The sequence below is a fragment of the Marmota flaviventris genome, chromosome 1 (genome assembly GCF_047511675.1).
Source record: "Marmota flaviventris isolate mMarFla1 chromosome 1, mMarFla1.hap1, whole genome shotgun sequence".
Lineage (NCBI taxonomy): Eukaryota > Metazoa > Chordata > Mammalia > Rodentia > Sciuridae > Marmota > Marmota flaviventris.
This window is the reverse complement of record NC_092498.1, coordinates 63,065,362-63,092,056: the sequence shown is the minus strand read 5'-3', so window position 1 is coordinate 63,092,056 and position 26,695 is coordinate 63,065,362. Positions and strand designations below refer to the sequence as shown.

The following is a 26,695-nucleotide window of genomic DNA, read 5'->3' as shown; positions in this document are numbered from 1 at the left end:
TTAAGAAATGGTAATAAATGGCCTCATTTAGAAACTCGAAAGCATTTCTTTTGTAACAGGGTCAACAGGAGTAGAATTACCCCCTCTTACAAGTAGATTCAGTACACTACTAAAAAAAGATTCAGTTTTATTTTCAAATTTTAAAAATTACTATTAAAGCAATGTATCAACAGTATGGTAACCTATCAAGCAAATGACAGCTATTTAGAATGGATATTTTAACACAAAATAAAACAGCCATTTGTTTAAATCTTATCATAAAAGCTAACTGTGTAAGATATATCTAGTCATACTTCATACCTAAAGAGCTTTCATTCGCCAGAGATTTTGTCAGCTCTTTTTTTTTATCTTTAAAATGTTTATTTTAATAATTGAAATACCATAAAATTATAATAAAGGAAGAGTTGCATTTAACAAGTATGAATTATCTTTTACAATTCTCAGTTTAATTAATAAATACTAGAATTGATTATCTGATAAAACTGCTATTTGAAAGTCATACAATGGGCTAGCTACCTAGAATGGCATCTAGGGACACTATGGAAAAGAGAGAAAAAGTAGGAAGTGTATGGCATCTTTACTGAAGTGAATAAGGCTGCTTCTCACGTAGTATAAATTAATATTAATTGCTAACTCCTAGAATTACATCTGGCTGCATAATTGTAGGGCGGTGCAAAATGAAAATTCAGGGTCCTTTGTTAAAAAGGTATTAATACTTTCAAAGAGGCAAAAGTGCATTAAATCAAACATGCAGCTCTTCTGAGCACAGGAGCTTCTGTGACTGTGCAGGGCACACACCTGTGAGGCTAGTCTGGACTATAGAGCTTTGATAGGTCAGTCAATCTGAGAAAGGGACAAACTGGATCTGATTAAGGAGGCAGTGTTTTCCTAAATCCAAAGGCAAGCGGCAGTTTGGCCCATCAGTTTCCAGGGTAACCCTCCAAGGACTGTAGTTTAAATGCATCCCAGGAGATAGATATACAATGATTATTCAAATGACCTGCTGAGTAATGAGCTATGTTTGATCATTTGTTTGAGACAGCCAACACCTACTGTGCTGTAAATGCATGCTGATCTCTTGGAGACAGAGAAAAGTTGTAAGGATTATTACTCTAATCCCTTGTATTAAAAAGAAAGAAAGAAAAAAAAAAAAAAAAACTAGGTAGTATAAAATAAATAAGACAGAAAAGAAGCTTGTCCAGGGAATTTTCTCTAAATATTTAATGAAAGGAAATGAAATTAAAATCACTAATGCAAATTGATAAGTCAACTATGCTATGTTTGTGGGAAAATGCACATGATGCAGATCACTTCTAGGATTCGTTCTGCTTACTCACATATCAATGCTTTCATGTACTCAGGGATTTATTATCTGTATACTATAAATGAGGAAATTGAGGGTTAGTAAAAGAAAGTGACACCGGCAATGTCAAAAGCTTAGTAAGCAGACAACTGGATCTAAAAAAATAACTTGCACTTATGGAGGGTACAATCCGTAGCATTAACATTTTGGGCAATTTCTGTATATTATTCATTTAATTAGGACTTCTTCAAATGGAAGTTAACACACATTTTATGAGTTGAAAATTCTTCCCTTTGGGACACCCAGAAAGCAGCCCCAGACTGAGTTAAATTTGTGCTAAAATGATGTCAGAAATTATTTCTTCTTCTTTCAGTTCTGCTTTCCTCTGCATCACTAGTTTTCAAATGGCATCTCTTCATGTAGTAGCAAGTGTGGCTTCACTTCCTCCAGATGTGCAGGGCTTTCAGTCTCTCCCATACAAAGAAACTCCCACTTACCTAATTCCCAGAAAGAGATACCCCTGAATTGTTTCTATGCTTAATTCTGTGTGAATTCCAGAGGCAAGGGTGTGTCTCCTGGAGCTCAAGGTGTTGTTGCCAAAAAAAGGAGACATGATTCTGGGAAGGCTCTAGCAACATATATAACAGATATCTGTTATTACCTACATTTTACACACACGGCAAGCAAGGCTTCAGGAAGAAGGGACTTTGCTTCATTGTAACTATATTGTAGTCATGTCCTTTTCCCAAGTGGATGAGAGCAATATCCCAATTCTACAGAGCAATAAAAAAAGATTTATAGTTATGAGGACATCCAAAGAATACCATTCTCACCACCTCTAGAAGTAAGACATTTGATGACTGTATTATCATCTTCAAACGAAAGGGTACAGAGATGGCTTTATGTAGACATAAGTAATGGGGAGTTTTATGGCCATTCTGGAATGCATATCTCACAATGACTAACATTTTAATGGGAACACACTTACTACTCAAAAAACCATAAATTCTAGACTGTGAACTTGTGAGTACTATGCTTATTTATCTTTGCATCTATACTATCTGACTCACTTAAGGCATTCAATAATTTCTTGTTGAGTCAGTGAGTAAAAATGGATGGATGATAACTCAAGTCTACTTATGTTTTAGTAGTGAATAATACAACCTAAGGATGTCATTAAAGTATTTTCTATATAGGGAATTCATCATTACAAGCAACATAAAAACTATTCAAAATAACAGAAAAGCAATAAATAAAAGTGATATTCTACCTTCTCTACCTTTTATTGTGAATGAGTCAAAAAGGGTTTTCATTATCTTTTAATAGCTCATTTTATAGTTTTTCTTTGCAAAATATTTTATGAATGGTAAGAATATAGTATCTTTAATGTGACTCCTTCCAGAAGAAAATGATAACATATAAAGTTTTATTCTCATAATAAATTAAACATTAAGTGAACAAAATTTAGCACTTGCTAATTCTTTTTTTTTCAGTGTTTTTTTTTCTTTTTTTTAACTGACAAGTAAAAACTGTGTATATTTTTGATGTTCTGTATGATGTTTTGATATATGTATATATTATGGAATGGCAAATCAAGATAATCACTCAGTTCTTTTCAGAGCTGGTAGTTCTATCTTTGAAAACCATTGCAATTGGGATAAACTTTTGGGCAATTTTTTTTGAAACTATGCTTATACCCAGCTTCTGTTCAATCTCTACCCAAGAAAGAAGTCATTGCTGTCATGGAGAATGGTAGCAATCCTTATGAACAGCAGCAAGAGACCCTAAAACTCCTCTTTTTTAAAAGAATGTGACATTTATGATAACATGACCTGAAGCAAAGATATTGTACCCCATCCCCAATAATTCATTCAAGAAGTATTCCACGGGGCGGTGGGGCGGGGGGGGGGGGCTGTATGTACATACACCCACACACAATAGCAAACAAATCTTGATGTAGTTGTCACAATTCCATCTTTTTTTTGATTAGTGTTTTTGTTTTGTTTTGCTTTTTTGGTATGTTATATTCCCCTCGATGTCTGCTCTGCTCATTGTAATGGATTGTTTATACAAAGTGAGGAGTACTCCCAGCCACATTGATCCATTTTCAGTTGTGATGTATCTCTGCACAGCACCCCCAAGAGCTTCCCCACTTCCAATACATTACTTATCTTCCTAAAAGACAGGGACAATTCTAAGGCAGCTGCTCAATGAATCAGAAATTTCAGAGATTTAAAATTATTCCTGGTGCCTTCAAAGCTTTGCAAGTGATGTTTTTTAGTATAAATAGTGGATTTTAAACTATAGAATGAGCTTTTAAACTTCTAAGATCATGCACTCATATGCTGAACCCTCACAGGTTTTAGAGATTATTCTGGAAACCTCTTTCTGTCTCACATTTTTCTGTGTAATCTTGTAGTTTAGTAAGTTTTTATATTTTTAGTTTCCACCATTTTATTTATTTTTTATTGGGGGGGGGTACCGGGATTGAAATCAGGGGCACTCAGCCACTGAGCCACATCCTCAGCCCTATTTTGTATTTTATTTAGAAGCAGGGTCTCACTGAGTTGCTTAGCACCTCACTGTTGCTGAGGCTGGGTTTGAACTCCTGCTTCAGTCTCCCAAGCCACTGGGATTAAAGGCGTGCACCACCACACCCAGCTGTTTCCACCATTTTAATGTTGAGTTTTCTATTAAGATTTTTTTTTTTTTTAGTCTTTCAATAAAGTTCGTAAAGAATAGACTGTAAACATAAAATGGGATCTTTTGTGTCAGGGTGACTCTTGCCTGTGGACTAGAAGCCAATCTGAGATGGGAGATTTGAGATTTGTAGTATTAATCACTAAATGATTCTTAGTTATAAAGTACTATATTATTTAGTTCAACTCTTCTTATCAATATTTTTAACAGAATTAAAAAGTGCTGCATTATCTGTTGATAATAATACATATCTATAAATCATGAATTCACAGTGATAATTTGAAAGAGTAATAACTTGATGTTTATGATGCAGCTCATTAATAGTTTTAATGGAAATATATTTTTACTTCACCACATTACTCACAACTTTAATCTCACATGACTAAATCACAAACAGGTTTTTATAGAACTAAATTCACGTGCTTGGAAGTGTACCATAATAGTAGGTGTGTAAAATGTTTATGTGATTATATGAAATTATCTCAATTGTAAATTTTGATCTAAGTAACATTTTCTGTACCCATTACACTTATTTAGGCATCAGTGTTTTTGTCAGTCTCTAGGAAATGTGAGTAAATTTTGTGTTTGCTTTAGTTGGTTTTGCCCATCTAGCTTCACAATTTCACCCGCATTTTAAAACATCGAAATTTTTTTTTTCCAAAAGATAAGTGAATTTGTGGAAACAGTATGATTATCCTATATGTAGGTATTCACACCTGAATAAAGCTGTAGTTACATTTCTATTTAGAACCTTAGTTTGAAATGTGAGCGAAACTTTTTACCATGTCTAAACATACAGCTACAGATCAAATGTCAATTTTCTAGTACTAGTAATTTATTAAATTATTAATATAAGTATTTGTTTACAGAAATCTTTCTTCAGATAATGAAGTCATTATGTTCCCTTACTAACAAAATGGCTTTAGCATCAATTGACAAGGTTACTTTGGAGAAGCAAGTAATATTCTTAAGGACCAAACTTAAAGTTATACATTATGTTTCAAGAATATATAGTTTATTTAGAACTGTAGATTACAGTCATTTGGACATTCTTACCTTCTGTCATAGTTTTTCCTATACCCAATTATGTGCAGGATATAGTATGTTCATACTAGTTCCTTTTGAATGTTATGTAATCTCAATTTAACTATATGAGATTTGGAATAAATTCCAGGTAGTTGCTCAACCTTCAATATATTTTTGATGACCAAGTACATAAATAATAAGTTCTAAGCCAGTAGTCTTATGTCTAAATGCCTTTCTTTCCCCTAAAAAAACCCATTATAACATGTCATTTTTTTTTCTGTTTTTAATTTAGATCGGGGGACTGTACAGAAGGTGGTGGTCCTTCCCAATAACACCTCCACCAGTGGAGAGCTCATTCTGGAGGAGCTGGAAGTCTTTAAGGTCTGATCATCACTTCTGTTAATCTCAGAACATGCAAGAAAAATGCAATTCTTTAATCTTACAGCCACTTGAGAGGAAAAAAATATTTTATAAAAGATCAAATAAATGAATGTCATAAATTTTTCAGGGTAGGAAAACATCAGATAAAATGAGAAATATAGAACAAATATTTTTGTGAAGTATTTTCTTACACTTCAAGTTATCTTAACATAGAAGGATTCTTTTTTTTTTTTTTTTTCCCCAGCTGTCATCACAACTAGAAGAATTTTGGTCATCATTATTTTTAAAAAATGAGTTCTTGTGGTCAAGGTCTACAAGGCTTGGCCATGAAAGAGCTTTTATCATTTTCTTCACAAGCCACTGAAACACAAATGCTTTCACATTATTGATTGTTAGATAAACTTTCTCATATTTTTGTGACCAGTAAGTTCAAGAAAAACTGCTTTTTCTCTTGATTTATTGCTTTTAATTCAAATGTCACTCTTTTTTAAACATTGTTGCACTTTGCTTCTTAATGTTCTATCATCTGAATTTGAGATTTTATTGTTTTATTCTAGTTTTCCTTGAACTTGGGATTTAAAAAAAGTAGAAGAATAACAGACAAAAAAAAAAAAAGGAAAGGTACATAGGGGGAAGTATAGTTCTTTAAGATCTCACCTGGTTGGGGGAAAGGACCTTGTTCTGTTCTTTTTTATCTTTGGACCTGGCTAGCCCTTTTCTCCTTATGGTATCAGCCATTGGAGTTAAAGTGGTCTTTCTTATCTATATTTGGAAAGGTGGGAAAAGAACAGAAGAAGGATTCATTAGAATAGCAAAGCAACTGTGGAGTGGATTCAATCCTGCTGCAGACCTTTATTTCAGCTAAACCAACTAAGAAACAAAGGCTCAGGAAATCAAAAAGATCACAGTCAACCTATGACTGAGTAGAAGCAGCCCTTCAGAAATCTGAGAAGCAAAATATTCCTAATCTAATGAATTGCGTGGCTGGGTTGAGTGAGTTTTAGAAAGTCATGACTCATTGGTACACATGCCCATGGTCACTAAAAATGCTCAATTGTAAGTATATAAATGGTTAAGATATAATGCTTAGATTTTGCTAATGTTAGGTTTTGCTAATAAATTTTTAAAATAAAGAAATACAAAAAAAAAAAAAAAAAGAATCAAGTGAAATGAAGATGTGAGAAACTCTGCCAGATTTCTCGGCATGTTATGAAATTTAGAGTTTAATGCCCGGCTCTTTGGCATTGGATTCTTCAGGTAACTATATTAAAATTGTACTCATAAAATAATATCACCTGTATCTGTTCAGTTTTTCCAAATTGATTGTTTCACTAGATTAACCCAAGTTGCATTATGTAGACAGTTTTGTCTTTTTGTCTCATACAATGTAGTAGAGACAACTTGACTAGCCAATATAATATAATATAATGTACCCTACTCTGGAGTTTTCTGAAGATAACATAGATGCCATATTGTTGCACTTAATTTAAAACACTTAAATGTCTTGTATTTAATCAGTAAATGTTAATTGAGTTTAACACAAACCCAAACATATCTGTATGGAAAAGTCTTAAAGAAATGTGAGTGATTCTATCAAGTGAGAAGTACTTATGGTCTGTTATGTGAATTATGCTGTTGTTATCATCAGGAAGAATAAACTCTCAGGGGAAAATCAGAATCAGTCAGAATGCATGTGGGGGACATCAGCCCAAGAGAGCCACTAAAACATATTTGAACTTTCATACTGACACGTGTGCCGGTGATTCATATGGCTAAATCAAGAGATACAGTTACCAAATACACTAACTGTCATCAAAATGGTGTTCTTGTCACATTTTCTTGATGGAGGTAAAAATAATTGGGTTTTGTGATATACCATTTGGGAAATAATGTTATTTAAATTGAAAAAACAAATCCTAAGTCTAATGGTCACACTGATATACTGCAGAAACATCAATGTAACTTTTAAAAACCTGATACTTTGTTTTTATATGATGAAGAATCATAATCTTCTCTTTTATTTTTATTATTATTATTTTTTAGAAGTAGAATTTGATGATTTTTTTATTAGTTACACATGACAGTACAATGATCTTGACATTTCATACATTTGAATCAAATGGGGTATAATTTCTCATTTTTCTGATTGTACAGGTTGCAGAATCACATTGGTCATACAGTCACCTATATACATACAGCAATAATAATGTCTATTTTATTCTGCTGCCCTACCTATCCCCTCTTTTCCTCCCCTCCCCTCCCATCATTTCTCTCTACCCATTCTAATGTGACACACTTTTTTCCCCCCTCACATCATCATACTTGTATTCTGTATAACGATGAGGGTCTCCTTCCATCTTCCGTGCAATTTCCCTTCTTCCTTCTTTTCCCTCCCACCTCTCTTCCCTATTTAGTGGTAATCTTCTTCTCATGTTCTTCCTCCCTATCCCATTTTGAGTCACCCCCTTTATATCAGAGAAGACATTCAGCATTTTTTTAGGGATTGACTAACTTCACTTAGCATAATCTGCTCTAATGCCATCCATTTCCCTGCAAATGCCGTGATCTTGTTATTTTTTAGTGCTGAGTAATATTCCATTGTGTATAAATGTCACATTTTTTAATCCATTCATCTATTGAAAGGCATCTAGGTTGGTTCCACAGTCTAGCTATTGTGAATTGTGCTGCTATAAACATTGATGTGGCTGTGTCCCTGTAGTATGCTCTTTTTAGGTCTTTTGGGTATAGTCCAAGAAGGGGAATAGCTGGGTCAAATGGTGGTTCCATTCCCAGCTTTCCAAGGAATCTCCATACTGCTTTCCAAATTGGCTACACCAATTTGCAGTCCCACCAGCAATGTACAAGAGTACCCTTTTCCCCACATTCTTGCCAGCACTTGTTGTTGTTTGACTTCATAATGGCTACCATTCTTAAAGGAGTGAGATGGTATCTTAGAGTAGTTTTAATTTGCATTTCTTTGATTGCTAGAGAAGGTGAGCATTTTTTCATGTGTTTGTTGATTGATTGTATATCTTCTTCTGAGAAGTATCTGTTCAGGTCCTTGGTTCATTTATTGATTGGGTTGTTTATTTTTTGTTGTTTAACTTTTTGAGTTCTTTGTATACTCTAGACATTAGAGCTCTATCTGATGTGGGAGGGGTAAAAATTTGTTCCCAGGATGTAGGCTCCCTATTTACCTCACATATTATTTCTCTTGCTGAGAAAAAACTTTTTAGTTTGAATTTGTCTCATTTGTTGATTCTTGGTTTTAACTCTTGTGCTATAGGTGTCTTAGTAAGGAATTTGGGGCCTGCCCCCACATGATGGAGATTAGGGCCAACTTATTTTAATACTTTTTTTTTTTTATTTAAACTTCTCCGTATTTTCTGAAAATCAGTTTCGGTTCCCTAAGCGTAAGTTTAAGGTATGACTATTAGTAGTTGCCTACATGGCTATAAGCAGCAACCCTTTGTGGTGTGTGTGTGTGTGTGTGTGTGTGTGTGTGTGTTTATAAAGGACAATCAAAGATTAATGCAATTGAGAGTTAAAGATGTCACTATTACTTTTTCTAAGTGTTTGTAAATGCTTGTAACTCCAGGAAGCCCAAAAATTTGGGTTACTTTAGATTTTGAGAGCTTGCAACCATTTAAATTACCCAAATAAATATTTAAGGTCTCCCTCAGGTTATGAGAAATTTAACTTTAAGTTTAAAAGGACTAATAATGTTTATTAAGTAAAGTTATGAATAGAGTGACATTCAAAAGACTTACTATTTCAGAAAATTCTTATGTTCTTTCACTCATTCACACTTACCAAAAGAAACTCTTTGCTAACAACATTCCTTTGTTTTCAACAATGAGAATTAATTAGTATGGTTCAGCCTAATACATCTTTCCAAAACACTTTTGGCAGGTAAACAATAGTGTCTTATGCAGGGTACTATGGAGAAGTCAGATGAGGTGCACAGCCTCCCCACCCATGTACCCAGATCCAATTCATATGCAATGTTTCAAGATACACTTTTCTTGATTACCTCAAGTTTTTCAAACTTTTCCGTTTTCTAATGCCTATAATGATAAATGTGTTATAATTACTGTTTTTTTTTTTTTACAATTTAGGCATGCATTATATGACAAAGCCATTTCTAGTCCCAAAAGAGAAATGTACTTTATTGAAAAATATATACATGTAGTGAAAAATAATGAGATTTTTGAGTTTTTATGAAAAATTTAATGTAAATGTGTTTTAAGGATCACATGAGAAACTAACATGATGTTTTCTATTCTTTTAGAATCATGTTCCCATAACAACAATGAAAATCTCATCCAAAAAGGTAAAAAAATAAATCAGTTTGGTGTTGTTTGCATACTAAGCTATTTTGCCATTATGAAAAATACATTTTATAATTCCTGAGAAACTAGTTTTACTATTAACAAAATAAATGATACTAGTTAAAGTATATCATAAAATCACCTTTATTTTGATGTGGAATTTAAAAGGGTTATTTTTATGGAAATTTACAATCTGTGATTGTAAGACTGAATTTGTTTATTTTTGTATAAAAGTTCATCAGAGCAGAACATATATACAGAAAGATAGTCCAACATTTTGTATATCTTATATTCTCAAATATTACAGTGTGTAAAGCCAACTAAAATAAAAAATAATCTTTTTGAAGGAAGAATTTAGCATAATGTTTGAGCTACTATAATATCACAGCATTCTCAGGGGCTTGGAATGAGTAATCAATCCACTTTTGAGTGCCTACTGCTGTCACATGCTTGAAATGTGCAGTGCATTCTCTAAGGGTTATTTTTAAGGAAATATTATTTCCTAGGGCTTATACATGTCTAAAAAAATTGAATGTCTCAAAACTAAGGTCTCAGGATTATAGGAAGAAATGTTTGACTATGGTTATCAGAAATCTTCTAATTAATTTGTTTTTTCCTTCAGAGGCAAACATATGGTGATCTACATGTACAAAATACACACCTGTGTAGCACCCAAAGTTGTTATTGTAAAAGTTCTAAGTGGGCAGAATAGTGTGGTCAGAATGGAATAAGTTTCAGAGTGGAGTTGTGATGCTTTGGAATCCCAAGCTGACTGTAAATTTTGGACAAATCATTTAATTTCTCTGTCCTAGGTTTCTACATCTGTAAGGTAATGCCTTACTCCACAAAGGATTTGATTTATATAAATTGTCCAAAATAATGTGAGTCCTCAGCAAATGCTATCTGTCAAAGCCTGCGACTTATTTTTCTTGGAATCCAGAATAAAGATTTTATGTGTTTGCACAACTGATTACATAATTTTAGTGGTCTTTGCCACATTTGGTCTGTTAGAGATGATGGAGTATTGCATAGTTAGTCTTGCATTCTTTTCACTTAACTAAACTTTATGAGAAAAAATAAATAAGGTACAAGGGAGCTAAAGATCTCATCTGTAAAAATGTTTGTGTGGTGCATAGCAAACATTTTCCCAAGTAACAAGAAGCCATTTGTCATTTTGTCTAATGTCCTAGGGTGCTGATCCCAAGTCAGAATTGTCTTTGAAGTCTGCAGGGAACCCCTTTGTTTACAGCAATATAATGCAAAGAGAAAATATAGAAGCAAAATTCAAAATGGATACAAAACCATTTGTGTGGCATCTCAGTCTTACATGAAATTACAGGTTTCAACTTATTTGTAGTTCTCATAGTACATTGGTTTCCCATGTCTTATATTGTAGATAGTTGAAAACATCTCATTACAACAGTTAGATACAAGGCAGGGGTGCTTATTTGACTTTTTAGAATTCATTTGCATAACAGCTTACTGCATTATTTATTCAAGTGAGAAGACTGAAAATGTGAAGGACATTTTATATATGTTTAAATACCATGAATTTGCTACCTTTCCTGATAGTCAATCTATTTCATTATTCATTTTATGACATTATTTTCAATTATTTTTGTACTTCAAATAACAGAAAATAATTGGATTAATAAAAAGTGAATTATCTAGGATGAAACTATGTGCATTCTTTTCTTAGCTAAACTAATGTGCTTTAAACATTTTAATGAAGCTGGTACATTCACTATATAATTAATTTACTCAATAAACATTTGTTTCAAATGTTCCTGGACAGATGTTTATTGTTAAAATATCCAGTTATGTTCTTGTAATTTGAACATTTAAATGGCAATCAATCAATTTTAGCACAATTTCAAAAAAATCAATCTATCTGAATAAAATAATTATATTAGATATAATAGAATGAGGTATAATTTAAATGATTTAGTAGAATTGAAAATTTCTGTTGATTTGTATTTTCCTGCTACTACAATTAATTAACATTCATTGAACACTTACAAGAGACAAACTATTCCAAACATTTTATGTGTTGGGAGCCCCTACAACATTTATGTCTTACAAAAACTATGGGCCAAGTACTGGATTATCCCAATTTCAACAATAAGAAAACTGAGATTCAGAAAAGTTACATAGTGTGTTTGTGGTTGAGCTGAGATTGGGACCCAGGGAGTCTGCCCTACAGAGCTTTTAGAGCCTGGTCAACCAATACGTTCAATTCTTAAAAGTATATGTATATATGGGAGATGCTCCCTCACATCTACATCTGTTCAAGTTCCAGCTTAGAGATTCTGTGCTGACTTGAATTATATTCTATCTGTCATTTGGAAAAGAAGGAGTGTCACTTAGATGCTCTTTCCATCGACTTCTGAGAACATTTTTATGCACAGATAAAGGCACTGGAGTTGTACGCTCTTGACACCCCACAAACGAGGGAGGATAAAATATTTATTCAAACTTCCCTGAGGTGAGGTAGGTTACTGGGTCATGCAGAAAGTCTAAGATATGTTTAAATGTAAATGCTGACATTCTCCCAAATAATTTTAAAATAGTTTTAATGAGTACTGTGGTACTTTTGAAGACATTTTTCTTCATTCCATCTAATATTTACTATCTGCTATTTTTCTTCTAAACTTTAAAATGTCCTTTTTTTTTTTTTTTATTTTCTGTTAAAGTACCCTTTCTTTTAAACCGGACATTTAAAAATTTTCGAAGTAATGTGTTGCCAGACTTGAAAAATGAGAATACTTCCTTGTGCTTTGCTGAGAGCATTCAGAGAAAAGAAAACACTGTAATTTAAATCTACAATATATTAGCTCACATCTGAGTGAACAATGAATCCCAATGTCTAAAATACATTACCGTTGTACATGGTGCTCTGAGCTTTTCTTTTTTAAGCAGGAAAGTGGTAATGGTATAGGCATATTAACATAAGAAAATTCTATTTATTTTGGCTTATATCCTTCTGTGCTTTGCTTCTCATTTTTAGTCTGTTTCTAAATGAATGCAAGGGTTTCTGGGCATACATTATAATGTATTCCTGCTGAAAGTCTTCTAACTTCCACATCTGAAATAAATCACCATCATTCCTCTTACAGCAACAGTTGTACGTGAGCTCCAATGAAGGGATTTCCCAAGTGTCCTTGCATCGCTGCCACATCTATGGGACAGCCTGTGCTGACTGCTGTCTGGCAAGGGACCCCTACTGTGCCTGGGATGGCCACTCTTGCTCTAGATTCTACCCAACTGGGAAGCGGTGAGCACTTAACATTCAACTTAAAATCGATGTCACCAAGAGTACAGAAGTGCTCCATGTTGTTAGAACCACTTGTATTGCTGTTTTCTTAAAAAATGACACTAAGAACAGCAGCTGTGTTCAGCACCACAAATGGTGTTTAAATGAAGAAAATCCCATGCTTTAATAACTTGAGATTCTCCTTCAAAGCTCCTCTGCAAATGTCATCTCCCCAGGACCCATCAAATAGTTCAGAAAGTACTTACTTTTAATTTTAATTTTAATTGATATCTTCCTTTGTCCTATATGTTTCAGTATATCCCTACATCCCCTAATTACCTTAAAATCAAATGTTTGTTCTCTAAGAAACATAAATTAATTGGATTAATGAAAAACATATATTATCAAAAATGAAACGAGTCATGTTCTTTAAGCTGCAGAACATTGTGCCAGCAAAGTACCCTGATTTGCTTTATAAACCTTGATAACCATGCTCTTCCCCTTTGAGTAGTGAATGCATGACTACTGATTAGATTAAGAGAGAAAAGCATTAGCAGATACCTTTAATCTGGGGAAGACATAAGCAAGAAACACTGCATCAATTTGCATCAAGTTGGAAGGGACTGACTACCAGTTGATAAATAGATAATATAACAAAGAACAAGCAGATTTCAGGACCAGCCAAGGTAACAGCTATTTTCAACCATCCTGTGATATGAATTCCAATAGATGATAGGGACAACACCTATAAAACTTAGGGTCAGCAGAGGGAACAAATAACACCAATCACAAATACCAATGATCTTTTGAGTAAAGCGCAGGAGTGATGGTGTTTTATGGCTCTAATTCCTTGTAACAAATAAATTCCTATATGGATAGATTAAAATAACACTCTGGAAGTACTTTCATATATCAAGAGTAGTTTGCTCCTTTTCACTAGTTCAACAAATATTTATCACTGGACAAATATTTTTCAAATATGTTTCCAGAAGTTGGGCATGTAACATGCAAAAAAAGCAACACAAAGACAAAAAATCTTTGAGTTCAGGTATAAAATATTCCAAAGGGAGAAAACAGACAACAAATGAATAAATAAAAACTTCTAATCTATCAAATAAGAATAAAGTCTAAGTATTTAAAAAGGCAGAGAAGGTAGGTAGAACATATGAGAAGCAGTGGTTTGGGACATTAGTGGGTAGCCAGGTAGGGTCTCACTGGGGTCATAGTCCTTGGACAAGACTTGAACACAGTGAGGATTGGCCCTGAGGCCTTATCTGAAAGAATAATGTTCCAGGAGTATACCGCGATTGTAAGAGGAACAGCACCAAAACTAAGGAGACTACCCTGAAATGAGAAAAAGGAATTAGGAAATGAGTCATGATACAAGATGATGGAGGACTTTATAAGTAGTTGAAAGGATTTCATTTATAATGAAACGTAAAATGTCAGGGTATTTGAGCACATAATGATATTATTTGAATTATGGTTTCTAAATGTCACTGGATGGGTTTGAATTGAATGGGAGCCCTGAAACAGGAAGAGATGGGGATGGGGAATGGGAGTGCAAGCTGGAAAATAGGAAGCTACTGTATTTACCCAGGTGCAATAGAACGGTGCCTTGGATAGGGATGATAGAGTGATAGCTGGTAAAATTGGTCTGACTTTATATCCTCAGAGAATCTGTAAATGTATTAGATATGGGAGGTTAGAAAATAAAGGAGTCAAAAACAATCCAAGTTCTCAGAACTGAGCATAAGGACATATGTAGGTGTCATTTCCTGAGAAAGGGGAGACTATGAGAGGAGCAGGTTTGTGGGGAGAAAGATGCTGTAAGTTAATGGTGTCCATCACACACTCAAGGGATGTTGAGTGGGTATTTAGAAACATGAATCTGGCACTGTGTAGTGGCCCAACCTGGATCATTTGAGAGTCTTCTGTGTTTGAAAGCAGCGATATAAAGAGAAAGCCCACTCTTTAAACCACAGTCTGTCATATCTGTGTTCAAAGACTTTATGTTCCTCTGTCATTTTAGGACATATTCATTAGATCGGTAACTTCTTTTGATTTCTGAATCAAATTCCAGGACCTCATTATCAGGCAATCTTTTATACCTACACTAGGCTGGAGAGACAGTACCTGGACACAAAATATGAGGGAAGCAAATTCCAAATGTAATCTCAAATTTAAAAATGGCCACTTTTCTGTTGGTATTTTTCAATCATATATGCTTTGCACTCCCAAATATAATAGCAATGATATTTTAAACTTATCACCATAACTAAGCACTCTAAAGGCAACAAATTTCTCTTGGTAAGGAACTCTAATAATTGGCATCTTAAACTCCTGGAATGCAAACTTCAGTCTGTCTCTTTGGTGCTGAAGAAAGCTGAAGCATTGCCCTTTCCAAGGAAGATTGTTGTGAGGACTGTAAGTTGAATCTTACCATAGTCCTGCACATGTCATGTGAAGGAAATAGATCAGCACTTCTCTCCTGCAAAGACATTTGTTTTGACCGGCAACTGTTTTTATTTAGCAAACAGAATATTTCTCAAGTAAAATTTCACACCATGTATGGATTATAACTTCTGTTTCAGTTTTTTTTTTGTATTTTAGAAATTTCTATGAAATATATTCATATATTCTTTCACCTGTTTCAACCTGTTATTTTTCTGAGACGGATAAACACTGACTACAAATTGTCCTCCTACCATCACAAATTATGAACTCAATCATGTCTTTTTGAAAAGCAAAGAACTGAAGCTATCTTACATTCTTACTGTTCCAGTATTATAGTTGGTATTAAGCCATGTGTCATGGGATAAGAAAGCAATAATCACTTAAAGAACTATCTAGATCTCTCTGGCAGTGTCTTAATTCTATTATAAAGAGCCCAGAAAATTCAATCAATATATGCATATTAACATTTTTCTGTCTAACCTGTAACACAAATATTTGTGCATTTGTATCAAATATTTCACTTGAGTGTCTAATATTATTTACTCTGATTTCAGATATATCATTAGAAAATTTAAGATACAATTACCAACTCAATCTTCAAGTAAATATCTTTTCTATACAAGAAGAGAATTATTTCATTGTTTATCCAAATAAATTGACTATAATGACTCATGCCGATCACATCATATAAGTCAAGCCATGATAGTGTTTTTCTGTTTGGAATTTGAAACTGTAAATTCAGATTATTCAGCTTGAGAGTTTATATACTCTCAATGAGTAACCCATTACATAGTGGTGATCACAGAACAATAAATTTAAAGATTGTGAATGCCATTATTTGTCTAGAAGACTAAAAATGACCAGGTCATCCATAAGAACCTCCAGCGGTGTTCATATGATCACTTTCAAGTGGGCTGGTAGTAAATAATGTTGCAACTTCAAAATGTATTTTTTTTTGAATTTCTAAATTGACTACTTTATTACGTAGCTTTACTTATTATATAAAAATTTCTGACACAAGCAAATCATAAATTACCTTACAGCTTTGATGGAAGTCAAAATGTCATAGCCCAGGCTCTGGGTCAGACCCTGTGTTGGGTGATGGGAGTGCACATGGAATAAGGGACATATCTCTAGCCAGGAAGCAGAGAGTTGGATGGGGCCAGGCTTGCTCCTTATAAGAACTTCATCACATGAAATATAGGGGTTGTAGGAGAACTACATGATCTAAGGACTAATACTAGGCTCCACCTCTCAAATATTCCACAAAACCTCCCTATTCTACTATTCTTTTTTTTTTTATTTTTTATTGTTGGCTGTTCAAAACATTACATAGTTCTTGATATATCATATTTCACACTTTGATTCAAGTGGGTTATGAGCTCCCATTTTTACCCCATATACAGATTGCAAAGCAGTAAAACTGCACATTAGTTATATTTATTGCCATAAGAGTTCCTAACACTACCATTATTTTATGTGTATGTCTATATAGAAATATAAAATTGTAGAAGGAATGGGCACCCTTTTTGAGAAAGGAATACTTTAATGATACAAATATATATATATATATATATATATATATATATATATATATATATATGTATTTCCATAAAGAGATGTATACAATATGTTGAGTACATAAAATATTAACTATTTCTGTAATCTTAAAATGAGATGTTACATTATTAATGACTTTGAGATGAATTTTGCTATGTAAGTTTAATAACTACACTGATTTTAATATTTCTGTTCATCTTGCTGAGTATTTTACTTTCGAAGATAAAAATGTTAATAAAGATTAACATATAATCCCATTAAGTGATATTCTCATTCATGCATAATTTTCATCAGTGTCAGGAAGCATTCACACATTTAAAAAGTACCCTTTCTTCTTACTTACGGCAATGTTCTTACCCACAATGCCTTACTCAGGAGATTTCAGTTGTTATATTTTGCTTTTTACAATGTGTAATACAATTGAAACTAGTATACTCAGCGAATCTAAGAATTATGAAATTAAATAATTAAAATGCAAATAACTTAAAACTTTTAAATAGCAACAATTTATGAAGACAATAGCTAAATTTTTAAAATGCTTGAATGAGTAACATGTCACTACTTAATGCAAAGAGTGAACTTTGGGTTCTGGATAAACTTTTTAAAAAACCCATAAAGGATATTTTGGGAACACCTAGGAAAATTTCAATATACAATGTGAATTAGATGATGCTAAATAAATTTTGATATTTTTAGTATTATAATCCTCCACAGGAAGATTACTTAGAAGATATGTGCTAAATTATGTGAAAGTACAACATGCTACAATTTATTTTCTATAGGTTTTTATATATGTGCATACACAGCATATGTTTGTATATCAGAGAGAATTAAATTGATGTGACAAATACAATAATATGTGAATCTAGGCATCTGAGTATTCATTATACTCATATTTTCAGTGTTTTTTTTTTTTTTTTTTTTGGTACAACTGAAATTTTTCAAAATAAAAAAGTTGAGGGAGAGTCTTAGAAAATAAAAAATGTTATTTACCCTTATATTAAATGTTAGTGTTTTATTGCCATATCACTTGTTTGAGAAAAGTTTTAATATATCTTTAAAGTGTTGACCTTTGTAAGAAAAGTATATTATGCCCTTCATAAAAGGAAAATAGCAGTGAGTTTATGCCTTGAAGGAAACATTTTAGAAAATTTTGAATGAATGACCCTAAAATAAAAGTTTATATGCTCAATTATGAAACCTAGTATTAACCCAGATAATGCATATAAAAGAAAACTCATAGCCATTCCACCACAAATGGTAGATGAGGAGGGATAGAATTTATTTAGATTGAAAAGTAAGGATTAGTACTCATCCAAACATTGATGTATTAAATGAGACATATCAGATACCTGCATCAGCTAATCAAGCATTTTTAATAAAATCTAAGGCAATCAAAAGTTTGTAAAATAAAAATGAAATATTTAGAACGTGGTACAATTGCAAAGATAATTTTAAGTCACTTTTGACACATTTCTGCACCTACAGGAGGAGCCGAAGGCAAGATGTGAGACATGGAAATCCACTGACTCAATGCAGAGGATTTAACCTAAAAGGTATTTAAAGTGAACAATGGTCAAACTTGGTAAATAAATCAGTATTTCACATCATATTTCAGTAAGGGGAACAATGCATTAGGTCCAGGCCTTTCATTTTAAGGAAAGTCAGTTCCCATTCATGACAGCAGTTGTTAACAGTATTCAGAACAATGGCAGTGGAGGTGCGGGTAAATATTGAGGATGATTTGTATCAGAACCTGAGTTTAGTACTTATCTTACTCAGTGTTCAAAAACTATACCAAAGTAGAATCTATTGTTATCCCTGCTTTATGAAGATTCTGTTCATGTTTCAACTACCACGTGATTATGTTAAATGCTTTGCCTAATTTAATACTATTTGTAAAAGTGCAAAAATACTATAACCCATGTTTTATAATTGAGTAAAACAAAGGAATAGAGAGATGGAGTAACTTGCTTCAGTAGAGGTGAAGTCAGGATTTTACTCCTGTTCCTCTGATTCCAAGGACCATGTTTTCAGCCATTGCATTTAACTGGAGCCATGCTATAGTTTCTGCCCTTTTCCTGTGCTCCTGAATTTTCTCCATCCCATACTGAATATGAGTTTTGGGGAGGGACAAGCCTAGTTTTAGTATGGCCTCATAACTCACAGCCTCAGTTTGCTCAGCTGAGAACAAACAAACTGACAACAATGTTGTGATAAGAAAGCGTGCAAAGTGATGTTAAGTACGACCTTGGTGTAGGTTATTTCCTGAGCAAACCTTGATTCCCTCACCAACATAGCCTTGATTAACTTTTCTCTCTTTTTCTTGACATTGAACAGAATTGGTAAACACTATATACTTGTTTGCCTGTTAAGTGATCATCACCTCTGTTGGCTGCCATATTTAATCACAATTTTTCAGAGATCAGTATTGAAAAGTGTGCTCTAAATTCTGTTGTGTTCTTTCTTTTCTTTTTGCTCTTCAGCATATCGAAATGCAGCTGAAATTGTCCAGTACGGAGTAAAAAATAACACCACTTTTCTTGAGTGTGCCCCCAAGTCTCCACAGGCATCTATCAAGTGGTTGCTACAGAAAGACAAAGACAGGAGGAAAGAGGTGAGTAATGCAGCCCAGCAGCAATCAATCAGGGCTTTGCAAGGAACATTAAATCAGCATCCCTCAGTGAGATGCAGATCAAGTGAAAAAGGAAAGACATATGAACATCTTTTTATGTCATCTGGATGACAAGTGCCACCTTCTTTAAAATCCTTTGTCCTTAGAATTGATGGATTAATTAGAAAGCCTGTCTTTCTGCCTGCCCACCTCTCTAACACAGTGACTGAAACAAGAGCTTGGACACTAAGACAGTGGTGTTGATGCGAGGAAGCATTTTTAAAAGAAGCAAAATGTGTTCAAATCCAGAAGCCAAGTTCTCACACAAATGCACCTTTGTGTGACTCACAAGATAAAAAAGGGCTTTAAAAATAGTTCAGTATTCCCTAACAATGAATTACACTAAACTATAACCTATGGTAAAGAGCACTTTTCTTTTCTGCAGTAATGTTTCTATCGATTTATTATTCATAACTCTTGTGATTCACTCAGGCAATATATGAAATCATTGTTTATGAGACCATTTCCTTTATTTAGTGATATGGAAAAAAAAAGTCCAAATTTTCAAATAAAAGGACACTTACTATAACATTTCACTGATTGAAAAGAACTCTTTTAAAATAGAGGCGTTGTAAAATGGCATACAGTGATATATTGTAAACAATGAATTCCGTAAAACTGATGTCATGTTGTTCTGACAAATGAAAAGAAGAAAAAATGTATGTACATAAAAGCTTAGGGTAGTCTAAATTATACCATTGTTAGTGCACCAAAAAGTCTGATGGAGCCAAGGGGAGAATGGAGCCTCCTGCACTGGTGCATATTCTTCTGTTGTGGGGAAATTTACTTGTACATATGAAGTTAATTAAGGCTATGAAAAATGTATGTCCTCACAAGCTATAGAACAGGTATTGCATCTATTTTACTGAAATGCTAGTTTCCATACAGGCATATACTTTGCAGTTTTCAGACTTCCGTATCCAAAAGAGCTATGAGTAGCTTAGTGAATTCTGTATCCTGTATTACTGGAATATTAAACATAGACCAGTTACTGGAATATTAAACATAAGAGGACATTTAATTATCTGAAGATGCTCTAGATGTACTTAAGAGATCCTGCTTTCCCTGGAATTCTATAATAATTACAACTTTTTTAAATTAAAAATTATTTTGAGGTCTATTTTTTGCTGTAAAATGTGTCATCCAATAAGTCTTAGGATTTCTATAGTCTAATTAATATTAAATTATTTTGAATGGATATGGGAGTATAATCATAATTGCCTTGCAAAGTATCCTGGGTTAGAAATCACATGTGTAATGATGATTACCATATAGAAAGAGTTCATAGGCTAGGGCATGAACAGTCCTTCCAGAAAATGCCCTTATGAACATATACAAATTAGGTAACTAATTTTCAAACAAGTATTACCTAAAATGGATAAAAGATTTTTATTTTATTTAATAAAAAGTTCAACAGAATATTATACAAGTGAATATAATTTCTATGATTTAAAATCAATGTGTATATATATTTAATAGTACATTTAATATATACCACAGAAATTAATGATAAAATTTAAAATGGAATGTATGGTTTTAATTTATTTTATTTCAGAATGCTCAAGAATGTGGACTGAAATATTACTATTTTGTTTTATCTTTCAATTGCAAAGCAAGAATAGAATAATTTAAGATTTTGATAAAAAGTAATCAATTTAATTAATAATTTAATAATCACGAAACCATTCATAATTTAAGCAGAGCCTAGTTCTACATATATCTAACTTAAATAAACCCTTAAGAACTTATTAAATTATCCTGATTCTTACTATTTCAGGCCAACAGATGCTTACTTCTCACATTACTGATGTATAAAAATTGAACTCTTTTCAAGTAACAGAAATGATAAAAGCCCAAGAAGCAAAATTCTAATAGTTCATATTGAAAAGCATAAAGTAAAAACCAAACATCTTCTTCCACTTTAATGCTTATTTCTACTTTTCAGAGTATAAAAGGTTATAAAGAGTAATAGATTCACCCATTTTATTATATATTCCTCCAATATGCTCTGTAGCCTAAAGTACACACACACACACACACACACACACACACACACACACACACTTCAATGTCAATACATGTGGAGCTACCCTGGTTTTTTGTTTGTTTGTTTTTTTACTGAAGAATATTTCATTGGATGAATATACCTGAGTCATTTACTAGTTAGGTTATGTTTTGTTTTGTTTTTCTTATCAAAAGTAATACATAAACAAATATATGCATATTTGTGAGAATATAGTTTCTAGATAAATCTCTAGAAAATAAATTGCTGCAATAAATATTATGGGCATGTTTTATGGATATTATCATATTGGCCTCAAGAAACGTTTTTCAATTTTGCACATATAAGAAAGACTTTCTTTTCTTTTCATTAATTCTCAAATACATGTCGTCATTGTAAATCATTTTTGAGGCACAATTAAACTTCAAAACGTAATTAATGTCAAAAATTAGTTTCGTATCTCTTTGTAACGATTCTCTCTTTTCTATCTCCATTCTATTTCTATTGTCCACCTTTCATTATTACACTTTTACTTTTGTGATGGTTACATTTTATCCAAAACTATCAGTCTTTGGTTTAAACCTCATTAATAATAAAATATCTATTTTAACAGAATTTTATCATTTAGAAAAATATTTCTCATACATTACCTCTTTGATTTTGGTCAGATATTTTTTCCCTTAGGGAAAGAACATTCCACAGTACATATGGCAAGTAACATCTTGCCATGTTTGTGGTAGATTTTTATGTCTTCATTGATGGAGAACACTATAGCTGGAACTCTTTAAAGAACATGGATTTCAAGCATTTGGCTGATATTTGGTCATTTATCATTTTGCAGCCTAAGCCTAGACAGTAATTAAATATTAACCCATTGATTTTTATTGCCTTTCCTTCCAAAGTAAATCTACCTGGAAGATTTATAAGACAATGTACTTCCAGTTTATTATTAGACATCCAATAGGTAGGAAATTGCAAAAGGTAATGTAAATGTTCAAAATTCTGGTTTTGCTTATGTATTTTTTTATCTAGAACACTGATTCATTGACCAAAGAAGAAGAATCAATTCTTTTTTTTAGTGGCTTCATAATTTCACAAGTAAGTGAGTGTGTCAGTAAAAATGGAAGAAAAGAATTCCATGAAATTAATACTATAATTATCTATGAACTTCATTTTTATAATGTTGTCAGTGATACAGATACCAAAAGCAACCATAATTCTGTACTTGAATGTGATAGAACTGTTTCTATCCAAAGGTAACGTACTTTATTTTTCCAAGATGGATAATACCTTCACCCTCTCTTTAACAGATTGAGTACTTCTATGACAAGATCTATTATGCAAAAAAAGACAAGGGAACTGATCACAAATTTGTATCTACTGAGAAGGAAGCTAATTTGTACACAATGTTTTTGCCAAATTTGTGAAAGTCAATTTTTTTTTTTTTTTATGTCAGGCATATCATTTTAGAATATATAATCTTCAGTGTGTTTGAACTTTCATGTGTTTTTCTCTTAGGTTAAGCTGAATGAGCGTATTATAGCCACTCCACAAGGACTCCTGATCCGCTCTGTTCAAGATTCTGACCAAGGACTGTATCACTGCATTGCAACAGAAAACAGCTTCAAGCAGACCATAGCCAAAATCAACTTCAAAGTTTTAGATTCAGAAATGGTGGCTGTTGTGACAGACAAGTGGTCACCGTGGACCTGGGCCAGCTCTGTGAGGGCTTTACCTTTCCACCCAAAGGACATCATGGGTGCATTCAGCCACTCAGAAATGCAGATGATCAATCAGTACTGCAAAGACACTCGACAGCAACATCAACAGGGGGAAGAATCACAAAAATTGAGAGGAGACTACGGCAAGTTAAAGGCTCTCATCAATAGCCGAAAAAGTAGAAACAGGAGAAATCAATTGCCAGAGTCGTAATGTTTTCATACGTGGGGCTTATGCTTCTAGTAACAAATGCTCTGTCTTCAATGATCAAATTTTGAGCAAAGAATCTTGTTCTTTACCCATGAAAAATTCCTGAGAAAAGGTGATTACTCACTCCTAGAGTGAGTTTTACATGAACTGAAATGAGCATGCATTTCGTGTATGATATTGACTAGCAGTAGACATGTCATGGTCCTCATGGTGCATATAAATATTTAACTTAACCCAGATTTTATTTATATCTTTATTCATCTTTTATTCAAAATCAATGTGGTAGCTACAGAAGTAGAATTGTTACATCCCTCAATTGAATGAGGGTAGTAACACTGGTATTTCTTCCCTACTTTGGGGGTTTAGATTTCTGATTGGCAATGATTTTACATATGAAAATAAATTCTATTTCACAACTTTCACATAGGTAAAGTCATGTAAATGCATGTGACATGACAGAATGCCATCCGAAGAAATGTAAGATAGATAATGTACAGGGAAGAGGGCATCTAAGCATTATTTAAAAACATGAGTGATTCATAAAAAGAAAATGATGAGTTTATGCTTCCAGTGAAATTACTATTTTTTTTTAAGATTGTAAAATTTGTCAGTTGCTGATACTTGTCATTGATCTTGGTTCTTTTGTTTCAGAAAGCTAAAGTGAATAATCTATACCCTAAAGATCTTTGATGGAGTTAAAGCAATGGAACATGTAGGTTTATATTGTTGTCATCTTCCAGACAAAAGTTGTTTGGAAGTTATTTAAGTTATTATAGACTTAAATATAATCTTACATTATTTAATTGATTACTATTTTGGTTCTAATTTTTTATCTGTGTGGCAAATTAAACAATATAAAAAGAAAACATTTTGAAGTATCAAACTTCTCCATGGGGGTGAAAACCATCAAAAAGGAAAAAAAAATAAAGTAGAAATTTTCATGTTATCATGAACAATTTATAACAAATGTGGCTAATTTTCAATTTCAATCATCAAGTTCTATGATTTATTCTCTTTTTAAAAAAATCTCACATCATACTGATTTTTCAGTCACACCCTATCTTTTATATTCATATGTGTGTGGTGGAGAGGTGCTCCTTATGTCAAAAAAGGAAAAAGAGTATAATGTAAACAAAATTAACATTCTTTAAGAAGATCCAAGATTTCCGTCTTCATTCATATTATTTTATTTTCATTTCAAATATTCTTTTAAATAAATGTTAATACATATATTCAATGGCCTTTAAAGGTAATCGTATAAGCTTTTAATGAATAATTATGTTCTAATTGTATGTTTGGATGGTTTCATTAGAATAATTTAAAATGACTTTCTCCAAATTAAAAATTAGATGGGAGAATCATAAGAAATTCCTCATGTTCTCATATTCCTTCAAAAAACACAGCTTTTACCTTTTCATTTCATTTACTTAATTTTTTATGTTACCAGGTAAAAGCAAGAATCGTAACAAATACCTACACAGAATCTACTACAAAAATTATATTTGTAGTTAACAATTCATGAAGAAGCTAATGAAGGCCATTTTGAATATTGAGTAAAACTTTAAGAACTAAGATCAGGGCTGATGGGTATAGCTCAGTTGTACCACATGCTTTGCATGAGCAGAGCCCTAGATTCAGTCCCTAGCACCATCACTGCCACCAAAAAAATATTGTTCAAAAGAGCATGGTCATTGATTTAAGAATATCTTTATTAATTAAGTGTTGGTATATTTTGATATTCTAAAAGGGGGCCTCTAAGTGGCAAAAATAATCATCAAAATGTACAACATAAATGACAACCAACTTCATTCATTTTTAAAGCTATTCTCCCAAATGTGTGTGATTCTTAAATAATCTCTAAAGCAGTTTATTATGCAGATGGTTTGCCTGCTGAAAAGGTTTATATTTATTTTTTTCCACTCTGCACCCAAATAGCAGCACATGTCAATGTAAGGTCAACACCATCCTCTCATCAATGTTTTTATGTACAGAATTAAAGCAGAATTGTTCTCAAATTATAGTTTCTCCTGCTTCACAGAGGCCCAAACTTATACACAATATGGTGTTTAGTTTTATAATATTATTTGTACTATTTAATACCTTCTATTGTGACCATTACTAAATTGTATATACTTTTATTACTTTAAAAATATGGAAATTCTTCTTGAACAAAGCTCTGGCAAATGTAAAGAAAAATTTCTTTCTCAAAAATAGTGTTAATGTATACTGAATACTGGTGGTTGATTGGTTTTATATGGTGTAGTTTGGTAATTCAATAATTTAGTATTTTTTTCATTTGTATTATATATAAAATTTCCTAGAAATGCACTTTTCTGTTTTCAAATTGTAGGTTTGTGAATAGATTTTAGCATGATGAATCTGTCATTACAGTGAATGTGCATTATGTGTAAGAAAACAAAATGTAGGTATCACATTAAAGTTTAATTGGACATGAAAGAAATCATTTGCTTGGCAAAATAAAACACATTGAATTCCCCCAAAGATGTCTTTAGCTTTTCTTTTTAAATATAGACTTAAATTATTTTTAACATATTAGAATTTACTGAAGTTTTATTATTTTTTAAAGATTTATTTATTAACATCCATTTTTGTGAATGTAATATACATACATACTTTAAAATTTAGGGATTCTAAGCCATACATGTAAATCTCTTCTTGCACCACTAGCCCTCCTTCAAGTCTGAGCTGTAAAGAATCCAATGTCATCATTTCAAAATATTTTATACATATGTAAACAAATACATAATTTTTCCCTCATATTGTACATTAAATGATGTATACAGAGAGTTTTTCAGAGTATGTTGTGTTTACATTTAAATATATATATTTGCATTTAGTTTAGGAGTGCATAGATAGACTACCTGGAATTGAATCCAAACTCACTGTTACTTTAGGAAAGTTTTAAAATTTCTTTCTGCCTTAGTATATTACATGAGTTCATACCTGTAAAGTGTTGGGAGAGAAGATGACATATAGTAAGTAGTCAATAATATCATAATATTTCCTGTTTTAGTTGTATCTTGCTAGTACAGGAAGGAATCTTTCAGTTCAATTCTGT

General features: G+C 32.6%; 1 protein-coding gene across 1 annotated transcript in view; it reads left to right on the top strand.

Annotated features, from left to right (window-relative positions):
- Sema3c (semaphorin 3C) overlaps window positions 1–26,108 on the top strand; it is a 160,535-nt gene extending 134,427 nt beyond the window's left edge. Inside the window, exons 13-18 of the mRNA XM_027926398.2 lie at window positions 5,322–5,410; window positions 9,702–9,743; window positions 12,858–13,015; window positions 18,500–18,567; window positions 19,498–19,628; window positions 23,206–26,108. Coding sequence (XP_027782199.2) covers window positions 5,322–5,410; window positions 9,702–9,743; window positions 12,858–13,015; window positions 18,500–18,567; window positions 19,498–19,628; window positions 23,206–23,619 — 902 coding nt within the window. The 3' untranslated portion in view covers window positions 23,620–26,108. The remainder of the gene's footprint in view (window positions 1–5,321; window positions 5,411–9,701; window positions 9,744–12,857; window positions 13,016–18,499; window positions 18,568–19,497; window positions 19,629–23,205) is intronic.
- Window positions 26,109–26,695: the final 587 nt, after the last annotated feature.